Here is a 19,164-nt window from a genome sequence, read left to right on the forward strand (position 1 = left end):
GTTTTCATTTGAAAGAGGCTTTACTCTGAAGAGTCAGTGAAAAGCATTCAATGTATATGTTGAATCTAATAATATAAAAATTGCAGAGAGAAAAGCTTTTTCCATGTTTGGATACTGAACAGCATCCTGAGCAGGCTGTGGTGGGTAGAATTTAAATCTTTGTTCACTCAAATGGTTGACTCAATAAAATCACAAAGAAACAAAGCAGGAACTTCTAACACAGAGAAGCCCTACACTGTCTGTGCTCCTAGTAAGTTTCTAGCTGAGAACACAGCAGTTTCTTCTGTCTTTAAAAAGAAGACTTTTGTCAGCAGGACAAAAAGAACCAGTACTTGAAGTTTGGAGAAGACTTTCAGTGGCAGACTAAAAACCTCAGCCACTCAGAAATTGCTGCCTTTTGGCTTTTTGGATTTTTTTTTTTAAGGGAACTTATTTAATCAATTTTTACTTGTGAAAAATTAAAAAAGCAAAGATGGGATAAGGAGTTTTTTGTCTTTTTTTTGTGCCTTTTATTTCCTAGCTGGTTTAAAACCTGAGAGTTTGTGCCTGTTTTGTTTTGGGGTTGTATGGATTCCTCTCACACTATTCTGACCCCAGATCTTTTAATTTTCAGAAAAAGAGGATACATTTTGGGGTCAAATTTTCTGATGGCTTAAAAGCACTGAAAGTAGTGGAACTGTCCTAAGCTGAACGATGTGAACCTGGATGGGTCCCTAATGGTGGACATTTTGAGAAAAGCTAATTTCTAAAGACCCCTAACACTTGGGACCAAACTCACTTCAGTATCCTGATCTCTCTCAGCTGGAGACCAGTGCAGTTACACTTTATAAAAAGCCAAACATGCCCCATTTCTTCTTTCCTGAGTGCTCACTGCTTCCTCCATGTCATACCCCACAGGGCTATTTTTCTACACCAGGAGAATCTCAGTTCTTCCAAAATCAAACAGCCTGGTATTCTACATCTCAAAAGCTTTTGTTAACTGGCAAATTAAAAAAAAAAAGGCAGGGGGGAATTTTGTCTTTTTATTACTTTGAGTTTGATTTCATCCTTGTAACTGTTTTTTTCTTTTTTTTTTTTTTTTTTTTAGTTTTTCTTAACTAATATTTCAACTGCAAAATGTTGTTTGCAATGCCAAACCAGAAAATCCTGGATCACACAATTCAAATTAAAGCATTTTTAAAATGCTAGCACTTTTGGCTCCTACATATCTGAAAGTGGGGAAATCCTCTGAAATCAACACTGATATACTGAACTCATAGGAAAAAAATCTTTAATTTTCATTCTTACAGAATCACATCAAAGACAGACTTAGGGAAAATTGTTTGGTCAACTCCACTCTTTGCACACGTGTGAGCAATAAATGCAATTTTCTACTTTGAATTAATTTGCTATTCAAAATCATTCAAATGTTCTCTGTGAATACATTTCAGTCTGAGGATTGTTCACAAACAATTCACAGCTCGTACAACTGGAAATAGAATTTGCTATAGACAAATAGGCAGAGAGTGCTGAATATGAAGCTGAAGTTCCATTGTACTGTTTCTTTGCCCAAGCAGGACAATTAAATCTCTAAAAATTGTTCTCACCTAAAATGAACGCTGCTTGAAAGTGATTCCTAGCAACCTTTCTGTGGTAAAATAGAAAATATATCCTATACAAGACAAAACAAAAAAAAGCACCAAAGCAGTGAAAGACTTTTGAAGCACATGGATGAAAATAACCCATGTATGAAATGTAGGAATAGGCCTTGCCTCCTGCATGCCATCATTTAAACCAGTCTAAAGCCACTTCCCAAACTATACACAGGGGCCCATTTCTCCTGCCTTACTTCCCTTCCAAAGAGCAGAACCACAAAGAATTCCACCCACATGCACTCAGGCCCCACAGTATTTGCCTAATGGATTGCTGATGAGGAAGTCACCCAAGGAGAGATGGCAGGGGGAGAAATACAAAAGGTTTCAATGGAATAAACCGAGCATCTAAAAACACACAGGGGCAGGATGCAGCTGAAGGTTCAGCAGTCAGTGGCAATACATCTTTGGAGATTTATCTCCCTCCTTCCATCACTTCCTATTTTGTGTTTCTTTCCTTTCAGCACAATGCTTATAAAATAAATATATTTTATAAGCTTTGATGCATTGTTTTCTACAAAGAAAAATTTCTGGCAAACAAAAATGGTATATAGCTTGCTGAAAGTGAAATCATCTTTATAATGAAGGATTTCCTTGACATTGCACAAACAAATAGGCAAAGAAAGCCTGCAGGCAAGAGTTTATTTATAATAACTCTTCTGTTGATTTTCAGAAGTAGAGGACAAAAAGTGTGGTTCATTCTTCCTCTTAATTTGATGCCAACCAGCCGAGCTACCAATATTGCAGGTATTTCTTGCAGTCATGACAATTTTTTGGAGACCAGAGCAGGATGGTGAAAAATCCCCAGCACATTGCAAGCAGTGGGTCTACTTCACCCTAAACAGGGTAAAGGCCTGGCCTGAAGGCACAAGTACACGAGCTGCAGAGCAGGGCTGAGAGACAGAAACTCAGCTTTAGACCTGATGCAATTTTTGCCATTAATTTTCTTTAGATGGAGAAAATTCCTAACCAGAGTGATATGGTCTAACTACATTTTCTGGCCTTTAACAAAGACAGACTGTGAAATCAAGTAGTTGTATTACTGTTATTTTTCACAGAGAGCCTTCTCCACAAGTCCTAGTGCCTGGAAGAGTTTTCCTGAATATTTCCATCTTACTCTGGCTTTCTCCATTTTGAAGTCTGATCTTAAAACATGTCTTTTCTCCCTCGCTTCTGCTATCCCCTCTCCATTAATTACCTTGGTGGTAAATATATTTATATTATTTCATGCAATCTCTGAATGGTTATGGTTGGAAAGACATGTGGGGACTATCTTGTCCAGCACCCTTGCTACAGCAGGTTTGCTCAGGGCTCAGTCCACTTTGAGAGAGATTTTTCCCAGCTCCTTTCTGGCTTTCTCTTTCTGTAACAGACATATAGCTTATTCAGGAGCAAGCAACTAAATTACCAGGCTTCCTGAACCTGCCTTTAATTCGCCTTATTTGCAAATGGTGCTTTGCTGTGTCCTGCTAGTGTTTCATACGTTGTTCTAGCTAAACAAAGGAACATTCATTTTTTCCTGCAGTTATCCTGAAAAGACACAGACAATGTAACTAATGGCTTCAAAGTCAAGCTTCCTGGGAACCTCTCAATTCTGGTATTGATTATGAAATAATGTATATTCATGCTCAATAATGTATAATGCATGCTCAAGGAATATATGGGAATGGTCAATCTTGATAAAGAATCAACACTATACTCTTCAGAGACAAAGCCCATATATTTTCTGACAGCATAGGTAAAGAAAAAATAGAAAATATACAACAGTGGTTCAAAATAACACTGTGATGTGCTCAAAATTCATCTTGAATAATGTCTTAGTGAAGTGCAATTTATATCAATTGGGATCTGGGCTTCTAGTCTCTAAACATATCATGTACATTTCAGTCTAGGAAAAATATAAAAGAAACTTTCACAGTGGAAGGTTACAGTAAAGGAGAAAATGGATTTAAATAAATGAAAACTTACTGTGATTTAGAAAAAAAAGACACTTTTAAAGAGGGATTTTAGTGAGAAGAAGTTCACAGCTTGACTGTCATATATGGGAAAATAGCCCACAGGAAGTGCATGAATAGAGCAGGAGTGAAGCTTTAGGACTGGCACAGTCATCCAAGATGAAAATACTGGAACTGTCTTTACTCTCAAGATAGGCATAGAAAATTAAGAGTTAGTCCTGCAATAATTGTGAATTACCCTGAATATAACTATTATACAATTAAATCCATTCACACATCAAAAATAAATGAATGGTAACTGAGGCCTAAGAAGAGAACAGCAGCCTGTATTGCTTCTTCAAGGGATCATAAAGTCATTGTTGGACAAAAGCAAAGGCTTACAATCTCCAAACTAAATAAATCACTAAGATTACTTAATTGAAATTTTTATGTCATTCATGGAATAACAAAAGAAGGTTGAATTGTGAGAAAATGTGAGTAGTAGAAAGTTGCATGAATTTGGATCTCTAAAGACTTGCAAGGAATGGTTCTAGGAAGACTGACTGTATTTCCTAACAGGTTCTACTACAGCTATCCTTAGTTAGGCTTTGACCGGTCATGTTTATAGAAACTAACCTGACACAGCTGCAGGCAACAACTTTTGAGATGAACCTATGCCTCATATAGTGGGAGGAATATGTTAAGAGGCAGGAGATATTTAGGCAACTAATGATGGAAAGTTTCCAGCATAAGAGCAGCCAAGAAGCTTCTGTAAATAACTCTCAGTATTGAACATAAGGCATTTCAGCTGAAGAGTCCTGGAGTCTGGATCTCACGCCTGACTTGACCACGTGCCAGAGCTTGCAGTGACTGGAGTTTCAGGGCACATATCAGCCCCATCTGTTCGCTTAGCCTTTTGCCTGGAGTAGGCTGGGATACAAGCAGCGTGCTGTTCAAACTCTGCATTCTGCAAGTAGTCAGGATGGTGGGTTTGAGCTACACTCTTTGACATTGTCTTGGACTAGTTGAGAAATCCTATGGAATAGTTTTATTCTGATGAAGACTGACTGCATCATTTATAGATCCTGGTGCTGCAATAGTCAGTGATTTTGGAAATGGCTACCTACCCCTTAACTAAACACAGACAGTATCAATACATTTATTTAAAATTTAATATGCACTTGATTCAGACACTCTGTTCACAGGATGGCTGCCTGCTTTAGAATCTCACAGCAGAGAGAAAGCAAGGTGGTGTGCAAAGGTATTTTTTCATTTGCTTTTGGAAGTTTCCAGAATACAGCTCAGCTGTGAACTGAGTGCATGCGCACACATATGAGCACAAAGGCAGGCACACGTGCACACACCTGTCCCTATAAACAGCAGGGTAATACAATCCTTCTCTTATCCTTCTCTAAACAACTTCTTTAAAAACAAACTCCTCCAGTCACTAAAATTTCTACCAGCTCCAAACACTGGTGAAGTAAATTGCCAAATTACAGCATTTTGCACCACAGCAACCAGATTTTACAAGGGCTGCACATCCAAATAAATGCCCTTGGGCAACCCATTCATCTAACAGCTGGAAAGGTGACACTTGACATTTGGAAACTTCCCTGTGAAGATTGCTGTAAGGCTTTCCCATTAGCTTCCTGGTGAGACTGTAAGGTTGAATAAGCTGCCTTGAAACCTGCAAAGGGTAACAGAAATGCTCTAATATCACAAGTCTGCTTGATTTAAAATTCTAATTCTCAAGCCATGACTATTCAGATTTTTTTTCCAAAGTATTAAATACATTCCAGAAGGGAAAAATAAAAAAAAAAAAGCTTTGTGGAGGAAGCAACATGATAAAGGAGGGTTGCCTATATTTCTAACAGGTTGAATAAGGAGACAAAAAGGAGAAGATACCTTCTCTCCCCTACCACAGTTACCCAAATTCACTGTGCATTGAGAAATTAAGCAAGCAGGTCAGGGATTAAAGATGTTTCACACTCAGCATTTTCATAGGGTCTAAGAAGGCAGGACACAAACAGTGCTTTAGAACAAGTGCGAAAAAATATGCACAGATACTAACAACAAGCTTTCAGCTGAAGTATTTTTAGGAAGTGAAATCAGACCCCAACAGCATGAAATTGCACAAACATGCAATCAGAGAGGCTTTGAGCAGATGGATGGGGGAGAAAGACATTGAGCTGTTACAGTCCCAACTTCAGTTGTTCAAATCTCTTTATGTGGGAGAATGAATCATGTATCATGTTTCTTAAAAGTTCCCTGCACTACGAACACACTTTTTGTCAGTTGGTTCTCCAGGCTGTGTCTCTCTCTCGGGAGGTTTCTATTCAGCTCCTTTAGACTTCGTGCTCATCTACTAGAAAAATTAGGGCAGAGTCAGTAACATCCAAGGAGAACCAAAGGGAAGCATGTGGCTACCAGGTTTTTCAAGTCTGTATGTATTCCATTTCTCAGGTAAATTCTCCTTTGCATTATTTGCCTCTGTGCATTTAATGTTTAGTTTTTGTCAAGCTCTTGTATCCAGTTAATCAGCCTCATCAGAGCAAACGTTGGTTCCAGTGTAGATAACCTGAGCACGCTGTAAACTGTTAGTAAACTAAAAATGTCTTCCCCAAGTAAGAACATTGGCAGTAGTTATTTTTACTTTATGCACTACTGGAAGATTTTACTTTTTAATACTTATGGAGCTCACTCCTTTTCCCCAGTCACCCAATTAGGGCTTCTGTTTGCAGTGTCTGTTGTGCAGGGAGGCTTACTACCCTTGAGTGGAAGCTAGAGCTGGGGCCAAGAAAATATTGCTTGAATTTTAGTGTTAAGATAATGTAAGAAAGCTGAGTTCATCCACTCAAACTCTAATATGTGATCCAAGATGAATGAATCTGTAATGTTCTAATCACCAGATAATCTAGGCATTATTTCTCAAAATTTGTATAAAGAATCAAAACCACAATGAAAGTATTTTTTGAAGTATCTAAAAGCAGAAAAAACTGGGAGAGAGAAAAATTCTTTTGAAGAAGTCACCTGGATGTATCTGTGCATGTACCAGGAAGCTTGTTTGCCATCGTTCACGGATTCCACTGTAGTGTTGGCAAGACCACCAACATCACCCCCTGCAAACACCCAGGGCTCACTTGTTTGCATCGTTTCTGGGTCTACTTCAGGGAGACCCCATCTGTTAAACTTGATAGGTGCCATGGCCTCTCTGACTGCAATTAAATAAATGACAAATATGTTAATAAAAGAAAGAAAAAACTGTTGCTAAAATCTGTCAAATATATGCTGATAACAATAAGGAAATTTAATGCTGAGAAAGATATCTCTCATTAAAGTCAAAGCCTTCCTGACTTAATATTCAAACTCTGAACATCTTGGAAGGAAGGCTCACTTCACAACTTGTTACACATATTACAAATAAAAGCACAATCAAAATCAAATTAGAAGAAGACAATATTTTTTGTATCTTTTCAGTATAGCTGAATTCTTTTAGAGCATGTATGAAGAGCCCTTAATCTTTTTCATGCTGTTAGGAAACAGCACATATAGGCATTTTGCACATGAAATATTATTGTCCTCCAAATAATGTAGATGTGAAAATAAAAAAATATTTTTATACTGCTTGGCTTTATATAAATGTCATTAAATACACATAAATGCTCAGAAGAATATTCTGTTAATATTTTTTAAATTACTACATTCACAAGGCACTTCAAAATAGCTTCATTAAGAGAATAATCTTTTCAATAAATAGTTTTAGCAAATTTAATGGCATCTATCAAAATGGGGGGGGGTGTGGAATATATAGCTTTGTCTGCAGTAACAGAACATGCTGCAATAAAATGCAGTCTAAAATTGCAATGTCCCTCAGGGATATACCACTGGCAGATGCAGATTGCTAAGGTCAATTAAACTGATGTAGTTGCACTGTCATAAATGTAAAAGAGAAACCCGCCAGTTTAAGATGAAGATTTCTCCAATACAAAGGACAAAGTCATGGTATTGTCCCAGCACACACCTCAGTACAGAGCAAGCTTCAAGCACAGCTTTCCCACACATCACAGTGATGGGATTTTCATCCAAGGCTCTGTGCCTCCTTTCGCCTCCAAATCATATATTAGAAATGTATTTCAAAGTGGAGGCTATGTATAATCAGGGGCAAACTAATTAAAGAGGAAGCAAGGCACAAACATTGTCACCTATTTGTCCCACCTACACTCTCCTCCTCAACCTTGGCATTTACAAACATATCCAGAGGCCTCAGATTCAAAGGATTTTTTGCAACTTGTTCAGAATCCTGAGTCAGAGAAGACAGTTCTAAGCTGAAAGCTTGTAGCAGATTTTCTACCAGAAGTATTTAATCTATCTGCAAGACCTGTTGCCTGCACAGTCTCTCCCACCTGGCATATACATGTGGCTTAAGCTGACAAAAATAATATTTGGGTAGCAACAAGCTCAACAACTTAAGAAATTATTTCCTGTAAAAATATCTAAGTTACTGAAAGATCACATGGAACACAACCTTCAGACTGAGACATTTTTCATCTGGAAAAGGAGGGGTTTGGTTTGTTTGGGTTTGGGCTTTTTCTGTTTGTGTGGGTTTTTTTAAAGGAAAAAGAAAGTTGGGTGATAGCGGTTTTATCAAAAATCCTTCAGAAATCAATACATAAACATTCTCTTTGTGCCTCAGACTGTCTGGAATTCAAGAAAGCTTTTGATCATCTTATATTTGTCATATATAGGATAACTTATTGCATCCAGTTGGTACCATCTCAGCATGTGGTCTAGACGGCTCTCGCAAGTTAAATATGTACAGGCTTGTAAAGACATGTTTGGAAAAAAAACAGAGGAAAACTTGGTACTGCAGGATTTGGTAGTGGGGATTTAATAGAGGACTTCTGTCTGAGACAGGACTGAACCACAGTAAAGGTGTGTGAGGACAACACGCTGTCGAAAATGCAGTTTTTCAAAAGAAATTATGTAAAACTGAGAGTTCTGACTACTTATTTCATTTTGTGGAAAAATAGGGTATTACTTCTGTTATCCTGTATCTATTACATTTCTCCAATCTCTTTGAATTGCTTTGTTCTAAAATAGCTGTCTGGACATAATTATACCAAAAGCTTTTTGAGTGTGAAAAATGCCCAACATATCTTCACCTGAAACATCTCTCCAGGCCTGGGGATTTGTCTGCCTGATCAGTATTTTTAAAATTGAGAAAGAACATTTCCCTGGTGGCAAGGTTGACATGGTATCCAACTGCTATTTATTTCTTATAATCGGCAAGATTTAGGTTATATAAAAAAAGGGCATGGTTCAAAAGCATTTTATATAAGAGCTCCTAACATCCTCACAATTTGTATCTGATACCTGGTGCAGCTGGGAGGCTGAAGGGAACACCTCCCAGACCACCTGCACAAAGCAGGGGAGAACTTTTGTCTTCAGAAAGGGAAGTCCCTTCTCTGCCACTGCAAGGCTGAGAGAGAGCCCAAGAGCTAAAAGTGAGCCTGAACTATCAGTTCTCTGAATTGGTGTTGGACACTGAACAAGCAGCAAACCAGATATTTAATGTTTGGTGCATGATTTGGGACAGAGGTAAAAAGTATCTTTAAAAACCTTCACCCTCTCAGTTTCAGTCTTCAAAGTTTAAAACTAACTTATCTTTTCTCTTGAAAATTCAAAATACAATCCTGTGTTTGTGCTGTCATCTCCTCCCCAGCCTAGTGAGATATTATATATCATTTGAAAAGATCCTTCTGGATGAAAGACAGCATACAATTTAATTATTCTACTGCTATCAAGTGATGCTAACAGAACACCAAACAAAAGGACAGTGCTGAATATATTTTCCAGATTCACTATATTCACAGAGCAAACAAACACAAATGGAAACACAGCAGCAAATTATAGCATTTGCAAAAACAATATTAAAATATAAGTGAATACAGAAAAAATATTTTAATTAACAAAACAAATCAAATGGAAAAGATTCCTCAAATAAAGCTTTAAAAGTGAGTCTCTGTGTGACTGCCATGACTAATTATGCATCTATGTAATGTGTGTTCAATTTGGGCTTATTTAAATAGCAGAAATGCTCATTAGCTGCAGTATATCTGTGAAGCTTCAATAAACAGTTTAATGGTTTTTATGTTTAACCAATTTGGTAAGTTCCTATAATTTTAGCTTTAGTAGCTCATTAATGTTATTTTTGATATCCATCTTACAGAATTCCTTCAAAGTGAATAGTAGCATTACTTCTGAAAAATACAAATGTACAGTAACTTTCTTAATCTGAAATGTATAACCACAGCCATCACATGCACTAAGAGATGAACTGCTGACACTGCCCAGTCTAAATGCCCAGCAAATAAAGAAAGGCACAATCATGCTTTCAACCTTCTCTACCCCATTACTGTCCTGAACAGTAAAAAATGGTTTGACTGGATACAGCTAGGTCCAGTTACAGTGTGAGAGGTCCTGCTGCAAGCTGCTACTGACTTTGTTTTCTGTCTGTCACCAGCAAGCAGAAGTGTCTGATGTGAATCAACTCAAAGAGTAGAATTTCTGCCCTAAGTAAATAGGGCTTTAGAAATCATAATGGAGCCACTTTTTGATATTGGAAATGGGAAATTATTTCAGAGCATGGAACTGCTGCACCCAAACTCCTTCAGTAAAGCTATTTGTGGAGAAGAATCCTATTCCAAATGACTCAGCAGGAAAACTCCTATCCATTTCTATTCGAATCTTTTGAACATATATAACCTTCAGTTTTATACACCATTTTTTTTACAACTCTGGTGCCTCAAAGCCTGCTGGTTCAAGGCAGATGCTGTGCTGGCAGGCAGATGCCAGAGCATTCCCAGCTTGGGTATCACAGCCTCCCCTCCCCCCTTTACTCTTTCTTTAGGTAGTCAAGGCTTCATGCTCTGAGGTCAAAGTTACCCAGCAGTCTGAGCAGGCTCTATGAAAAAACTCAACAGCCCTCCCAAGCTCCAGAACTCCTGGTTTCTGTGCCATTTGGAGTTCTATATTTGATCAAAGGAAAACTAATATCTTTTTCACTTATGAGATCAGAGCTCTGCAAACGTTTTTCCTTTGTTCCCTAGCAAATGCTTCTCAAACTGTAGACATGAAAATTAGCTATGAGTGGGTTAAAGTATAAAATAGTAAACAACTTGGGAAAAGTTATCTTTACTGTATGTTGAACTATTCTAGGGGAGCAGTAAGGATGGGGTTTGCTGCTGCAGTTTCCAAGAAAGATGACAGTTGTACTAAAAGTAAAATCAAAACATCTGAAAGTTGTGACTAATTCCTGAAATTATGAAATAAAGTTTTGCCCTTCAGTCAATGATGCAAGAGCTAGCTACTACCAACATTTTCATAAAACATATTTTGGTTCACAAATAGCTTACTACTTCTGGGATTTTTTTACTAAGGTGGTACTTGGATTTTGCTTGGATATTTTTTCATTTCTCTTTTTTGCTGTTCCAAGAAAATAAAGCAGACATTATCATACTAAGATTCAGTATTCTGCTTATATGTGAATTCTTCTTTATTACTGCTACCTGCTAAACAGTGTCAAGCTAAACTTAGGTCGCTAGTCCCTCATCCTGGCTTAGTCCTTTGCTCTGCACTGAATTTTGTAGTGCATTTTGAGCACTATTTTCCACACTTTCTCCATGGTTCTCATTGCAAATTCAAGAAAATAAATCTGTACAAAGGCATTTGTTACAAAATTCTGCAGTCCTAAAGTGTTGTTCCTTTGCTTATCAGAATGAAATAGATCAGAAAAGAGTCATTCAAAGTTCAGACTTTAAAACCAATGGGACTGGTGTTAAGTAGGATGCAAAGGCTGAACACAGTGTGAGGGAGCACACAGAATTGCAAGTACACATGTTGAGTAGTTGCAATTAGGAATGGTGACAGAAGATATTTCAGTAATTCACTAGCACATTGTAAGCCTCACAAATAACAAACTACGCAAAAAGAGCAATAATGAAAGAAAAGGTACAAAACTCCTCTCACAGCTCTTCATTTTTTGTGGGTCAGTTATGATGGCTTGAAGGCCCTGGTAAGGTTTGCAGTTAAAATAAAGCAGCTTGTACTTGCAAAAAAATTTTTTTTCAAGAAGAAGCAAAACATTTTTCTTACTCCATCTGCAGTAGTTGGATTCAAACAACTTGTTGGGCTGGTTTTTTACTGGTTTTAGTAAAATGGTAACCTTGAAACAGTCTAGAAGGCAACTCCCCTGTTTCATCTATAAGCAACTCCAGGAGCATAAGATCAAACTAGGAGTAAAGCTTTTAAAGTAAGTGAGGCATTAATATGATTCCCAATGGGACGATGAATACCCACCAGAACTATTACTTAAAGACACCATCAGCATTTTATTTTAACAAAACAAAAAAGACTAAATACCTATTGTGAACACATGGAATCTCAGTTACAAATTTAATAGTTACCATGCAAGAATAGGAAACATCTTGTTGAGGATAATAGACCAGAAAAAACTTTCTAACCTATGAGCTATTTCTGCTCCGTCACCCACACACTTAGAGCTTCTTACAAAACTTTCCAACGTGAGCATCAAGGCTGCCCTGAACACTTTGTTGAACTGGGGCTAAGTAGAATTTTAATCTCTCTGGTTTTGACAGTATTTTCTTTATTCTTTTATCAGAAGAACCAGCTTTTATAGGATATAACCTGCTATCTTAGCCCATACCAAAACTGCATTTTCAGTTCCCCGAGGTGCCTTCCAAATCAGGTCAGTTGATAGAGCTCCTTGTATGAGCAGTAATTAACATGTTTATTCAACCTGCACCTGAGTCACCCAGTCAAAGAATAATTGAGACCAGAAGGGCCCTCTGGAGGTTACCTATTCCATTCCCTTCAAAGTTAGATCAAGTTCCAAGTCAAATCAGTTTGCTCATGGCATTGTCCAGTTTTGAGTACCTCAAGTATTTTCATCTCCATCTTTTGATGGGGAATACCTGAATATTTTCATCTCTTGAATACAGAAGTGTACTTCATTTAGAAAATCCAATCAACCACAAAAACAAAAAACCACACCAAGACACTAAGATGATGTTTTTGTGGGGTTTTTTTTTTTTTAATTTTTTCATTTATTTTTGTCATGTACACTGAAAAAATCTGGAGTTTTGATTGTAATCCAGCTCAATGGTGAAAAGCAAATTTGACTTTCATTAAGACAGCTTAAAAAAAGACTTAAAAGCAACTGAAATGGTATGCTCAAAATAAGCACTTTATGCACTCAAGTCTTAGTTTCTTTTCACTTTCACAGCATCCAAAACAAATGACTTGCATTTTTCCTTTTCATTGATTGCTCTTCTAACAGCAGTTTCACCCAAAATACAGCATGAAACTGAGGTGTTTTGCTCACCCCCAAAGTTAATGACTCTATTCTCTCATGATCAGTGCACTGCATGACTGTTCCCCTCCCATTTTATGTTCCTATTTAAGAACTTCTCAACAATTAATTTAGCCTGTGAATGTGCCCTAGGAAATACAAGACTGGCACAGTACTATGGCACAGTACTTACTGGCTGCTTAGCACAGTAAGTTCAATCTTTTAATTGAGATAATTTTTAACGTGGGAGAAAACAGAATCACTCCTGTATCATGGGGTCTATGAATCACAACAACATATATTGATTGAATAGGTTAATATTGAGATTCTAGAAACCCTTCCAAAACCCCTAAACACAGGGTTTTAAAAGCAAAACTACCAACAAAACCAACAAAATTTGCCAAAATTCTCAGTTGATCAACACCATCATCAGAGTAGTTAATGAATCTCTTAAAAAAAACACCCTTTAAATCATCTTCTTCTTGCATCCTGGAGGTTAGACTGAGCTCTGAAATATGACCCGCACAAATGCCAGTCTTTCCACAGCAATACAAGAAAAATGACAGTCTGTTCTCTCCTGTGCCCTGTAGAGCAGGAGGCAGCAGCAGGCCAGCAGACAGCCCTGAGTAATGAGCTGGGAGTAGTCACTGTCTAGAAACAGCCCAGGATGCAAGAAACTGCCCCAAAGCATTAGTAGCACACACAAGATGGGGCTGCTCCTGGTTCACTTCAACCAGGCTGCTCCTTGTTCCTCAAAATACCAGGCTGATCTTTCCTTTTACTGCAGGAGAGGGTTTAGACTCTTCTCATGGTTGCAGGATGGTTTATCATTCCACACAACTGGATGTTGAGCAGGGAGTGCTGAGTACATCATTCAAGTTTAGAGCCTTCCTACATCACCTGGGATTTACCATTTTACTTGACTGCAAAGATTCACTAAAGTGCATCATGCTAAGAAATTTTGAATACCAAATTTTCTGGTCTTGAGCAATCTGAGGCACTTGCCAAGTCCTCTTTCAGAGCATTTATACCCAAAGGACCATGACAACATGTCATGGGTTAACTGGCGGGCATGACCATGCCCTGGAGAGGCAGGCACATTGTTCACCAAGGCTTTCAGAACCTGCTAGCCTAGATGACCATCTCCAAGCCAAAGACCTTCTCATTCTATAAATGTGTCTTCTGCTGTGTCAGTGTTTTTATTCTGAGGCACATTCCATGTATGTGCCTGAACTCCCAAAACTAACTGAGTGTCAGAGGACAGTCTAAACACTGCTCAGTTCCCATGTTGTTGACTGTATTCATGTTCATCTCTCTGCTAAATGGAGACAATTCATCCAATCTTTGCAATGTCATCAATGTGCCAATTTCTGTATCTTTAACATAGACTGAAGTAATTGATAATTTTTAAGACTAAACCTTGTAAAGTGCAACTAAGAAATATTGTGTAAGAGAGAAGTCTCAGTTCTCTTGTATATGCATGAGAAATAAGTAATACCAGACCAGCTGAACCAGAATAATGAATGTTTCAATGTCTGTTTAATTTGCAAAGTTAAAGAAAAAAGATATTTCAGAGATGAGATCAGTTCATCTTAAAGATGTAACATAATGAGTTTCTCTAGAGTTAATAAATGAGATCAGAAGAAATTCCCAAGAGTTTCTCTGAGATCACACTTGCACTGAGAAGAAAAATATATGCTGAGGAACTGTACTTCAGTGCTGAGTTCCAGCTCTATACAGCAATATGCAGAGAACTGCTCACTTACCAGACCCCCAAATCTTTTTCTACAAGGTGCACCTGAAGGACAAACCCCTGTGAGAGGACCAGCAGTCACTTGGCCGAGTAACCTCCAGAAGACCCATGTGACAAACTGTTAAAGGACAGGACGTGCAGCCACAAGGGCAGTCTGCATTTGCAGTAGTCAGGGTTACCTTTATCATCACTGAGAACGGAGCCGAAGGCGCTGATCACCACGTTGGCTTTCAGACGGACAACCTGATCCTCATCTTCTCTCCAGCTTCCATCGCTGTCCTGCTCCGTTCGAACAAATTCCATAGCAACAATTTGTCCACCTTTAAGAACCACTTTCCGAGGAGAGAGGAAAGGCAGAAATTCACACTTCTCTTCTTTTGCAAGTTCCATCTGTAGAGTAGAAGCAGTAAAATATATAACTTTAACATGCTGCATTTTCAGGGAAAAAACCCCCAAACAAACCAACCAGGAAACATTTTTTGATTCAAGATGTTACCATGGATTCTACTATAGCAGAAATCAGCCTTGTCCAGTATGCACACAGTCTTACTGTCAGCTTCAGAGCCTCATGCTATCAAATCAAACAGTGGCAGTAAGTAAACTTACAAGGCCAATATTTCTTAAACATATTTTCTTACTTCTCCAATATATTTTTTTATTTTTCTGTTACTTTGAATATGTTTAACTTCTTTTAGCACAAAAGATTTCTCTTACATAAATATCTCTGTCTTTCAAGAAGTGGCCTTGTATTAACTTAGCTCAAGCCCTGATTGGTGTTTACTATGATTTGAAGATAGTATTACATGCTGACTACCGTATACAAGCAACAGTTTTCTGAGTGACAATCCAGACTTAGGGATCTTCTGAATCTCTGCCATGGTAAAACTGCTTAAATCAATCGTCTTCAGAATTTGACTGATTGTATTTACACAACTTTTTTGAACATGTAATATCCCACCTGACACGATTCTATCATGGCTATTAGTAAATGAAGCTACTTTTATTTTACTATGAAGCTACTTTTATTTTACTGTTTTCAAGACCCACTGCATGACTGCATGAGTAGAAACACTGACAACTTTTAGAAATTTACCCAGGCTTCTATGAAAGATTTTGGTTCAGATTATAGTAAGAATCTGAATAGCACATGAGTCTGTGCAATGGCTTCAGTAATCTCATTGTGTCTAGAACTCTTGACTGAAGTGCAACAGAAGTAAATAATGCACCAAGAAACCCTCTATTACTTTCTTTGCAGCTCCATTTCCCTTCTGGAAGATCTAAGGTGCCCATATTCTTGAAACAGACAACCAAACTACTGTACATCTCATTATAAAGATGCATTAGATAGTGTGCTATTCTCAAGTATATAAAAGTGTAATGCACCAAATAAATGAAAACAGAAAAAGACCACAAAAACAAGAAAAAAAAAATTGAAAAAACCTCCTGTAGTACATATAAATTGAGGAAGCAGAATAATTTCAAAATGTGCAGATGACCTAATAAATGCCATAGTACAAAGCCAAACTAAACACCAATTGGAATGCTGAAATATGTGATGAATAGCATTGCTTCACTGTCATGGGCAGTGATTCAAAGCCAAAATCACTCTAAGTAATTTTCTCACCAGAAAGAAAGAAAGGTAAGAAAGAAAGAAAGCCTTTCATAGGCTCACAAGGCAATGTCAGAAGGACTGAGATTCCTTAAACAACAGCCAGAAGGTTTCATTATAGGATCTAACCATGATCTGAAGAGCTACCTACAATACTGAAATGGCTGTTTGATTCTAACATTGAAAATTTTAGTTCATTTCATAACTTACAAGAAATTCTAACCCCTGCTTGCAAATGCATCTCTCTTCCTTGTCAGGAAACAGACGCAACAGTGGAAAATTATTTAAATACAGAGTATACAAAGTGAGCCTCAGATCTTTAATAGACATTCATACACTTTAAGAGCATTTTTATAAACAAAACCTTTAGCAGATATCTGCTAAGTACCTATAGCATGCTTTCAGGCCACATAGAAGTACCTAAGATGCCTTCTCAGAAATGCTGCTATTCAATTTTACCTCTTCTGGGACAGCCCTGATATGAGTGAATCCCTTCCTGAAGACCACGAACACGCGCCGAGCTCCGCAGCGCAGAGCAGATGTCGCGCAGTCAAAAGCAGTGTCCCCTGCCCCGAGCACAATCACAGTTCCATGGATTGGTGGCAACGGAGAGTGACAGGCACACATCCCTGAAAGATAAAAGGAAAGCCCCATTTTCAAGTAGAGAAGCCATTTCTGCATGACAGCTCAAAAGGTACTTGTACTCAAAGCAGTGTAAAATTGCATCTTACAGTTTCCAAGCATGGAGTGTCACTATCAAATTATTCTGCTCCACTGAAAGACAGTTTTATTCCTCTTTTAAAGACATGCTCATATACATAATTTCATAGTCAGTACTCCAAGCAGCTGCATCTTTCTATTGAGAAAGAATTCAAATGACAACATGTTTGTAGGATAGTGGGTCGTGTCAGATTGAAACTACAATTGTGAGATCTTTTTATTCAAAAAGTTTCTCTCTCATCAGATTCATTATCCTCCCAGCTAAAAAATAAAACCCAAAACAAACCCAAAATAACAACAACAACGAAACAGAACAAAACAACAACAACAAAAAGATGACCAGTTGTTGTTAGTTACAGTTTTGTGTAACAGTATACCAACATCAGTCCCCTGAGATTTCTATAAAGAACTGACACTGTTCTGGTGGTGACATGATTCTCTGAGGCTATTCATCAGCTGAACATGAAGGAAAATAATATTGTTACAGTAATTCCTAGTTCTTCTACTAGAAGAAAATGTTTAATCTACAGTAGTTTTCTATAAATCATATGTAAAAAGTTACATGGAGAGAATGACAACATTATGTGTTTATCATCTACAGCTTGTATTTAATGATTCAATTAAACAAGAAATAGTTAAGTAAAACTGAACTGTGTCTGTTCCCTGCATGAGACTGCACTTTATTACATGTTTAAGTACAACTAACTGTTGATCAGGCAAATGGTCATAACTTGAAAAATATTGACATGAATAATACAAAGCTATATTCTCAGGAATAAGTCCCAGTCAGGAGGCACTAAGCTGGCCATTTACCTATTGTACTTTAACTCAAGTATCCTACTACAGCAGATTTTTACATGTAATTGTGGACCACAAGTATTATTGAAGTAAACAATCCTTTTCATTTAGACATACAAGCAGAGTGAGAAATTCCCCCACCCGCCCACGAATGTGGCATGCCATTAACTATTTACTTAATAGGATTCTTAGTCTAAAATTCTCTCTAAACTTTTCTCATTTATTTTTAGTGAACTTAATACTCTATACAAATTGAGCAGTGGAAAAAGCACAAGTGAAGCAGGGGGCTGGCAGCTCAGAGTGCCATTAGAGTGTGAGTTAGACAGGATCAGTCAGAGCAGCTTGCTTTGCTCTTGGGAACACACTCCTGAGGTAAATTCATAGCTATGTATTTGCAAGAGGAAACCCTTTTGGAGGAAAGTGTATTAACAAGTGGCATTCAGATTTAATAAGCAGGCAGAATATGTATTTTACCATGAATAAGTCTATTATCTCTATTATTTAGATAACTGTCACAGTGAAAAAAGGAGGATAGAGTAGGATGTAGTACGTGTATATTTTATTTTATGATTCCATGCCTTAAAGAGCAAAAGGTGGCTACAGCTAAAGACAGACACAAGGAAAATTAAGTAAGAGAGACCATGTTAATTAAGAGAAAACACCAAAGACCTATCTATTACTGTCAATCAGAAAAGGTTAGTTCTTCCAAGTTCATCCTTTTTCCCATTGTAGACTTAATATAAAAAAAACATATTATCACATTTGCTAGCTTATCAAGAGGGCTACTTTGCAACATTTTGAAATATGTGGATCACAGCATATAGATCCTCATTCAGGCAGGTGACTTACAGTACACAACTGCTACATATCTTCTCAGAATTCCACAAAGTATTTTTAGTCAAATTGTTTCTGGACAGTTTTGTTTTGCAGAAATTACTTTTCCTTTGTTAATCTACAAATGTGTTGCACTGCATATTCTCAATTTGTTTTACTTTTAAACATGTCTGTCTTCAAAAAGAAAACCCAAAAGCTCACCCTTTTCTCCCAAATCATTTAAGATTACTTTGAGTTTAAGAAAACAGTCAGAAATAAGCATTTGATGAAAACAGCTAAGAGATGGGACAGATGGGATGCAGAATTTCACTTCTGAAATATTTTGCATCAAATGGGGTAATAAGAACTACTTTTATAAGCAGAATAATCTGCCATAGAATATAGATTTTTCAAAATTGTTTAAGAAGAGTCTACTAAATAAATAGGCAATCCTATATGATGCTAAAAAATCAGTTTTTAGATAAAACAAGTTATATTAAGTCATATGTAAAATACCACATTCTGTTCCAAGTAAA

General features: G+C 37.4%; 1 protein-coding gene across 1 annotated transcript in view; it reads right to left on the reverse strand.

Moving 5' to 3' along the window:
- DPYD (dihydropyrimidine dehydrogenase) overlaps positions 1 to 19,164 on the reverse strand; it is a 334,630-nt gene that overhangs the window by 161,351 nt on the left and 154,115 nt on the right. The window contains exons 10-12 of the mRNA XM_050977198.1: positions 16,757 to 16,926; positions 14,868 to 15,078; positions 6,596 to 6,780 (exon numbers count right to left, since the gene is read on the reverse strand). Of these exons, the coding sequence (XP_050833155.1) occupies positions 6,596 to 6,780; positions 14,868 to 15,078; positions 16,757 to 16,926 (566 nt within the window). The remainder of the gene's footprint in view (positions 1 to 6,595; positions 6,781 to 14,867; positions 15,079 to 16,756; positions 16,927 to 19,164) is intronic.

This window comes from Serinus canaria, chromosome 8 (assembly GCF_022539315.1).
Source record: "Serinus canaria isolate serCan28SL12 chromosome 8, serCan2020, whole genome shotgun sequence".
NCBI classification, from domain to species: Eukaryota; Metazoa; Chordata; class Aves; order Passeriformes; family Fringillidae; genus Serinus; species Serinus canaria.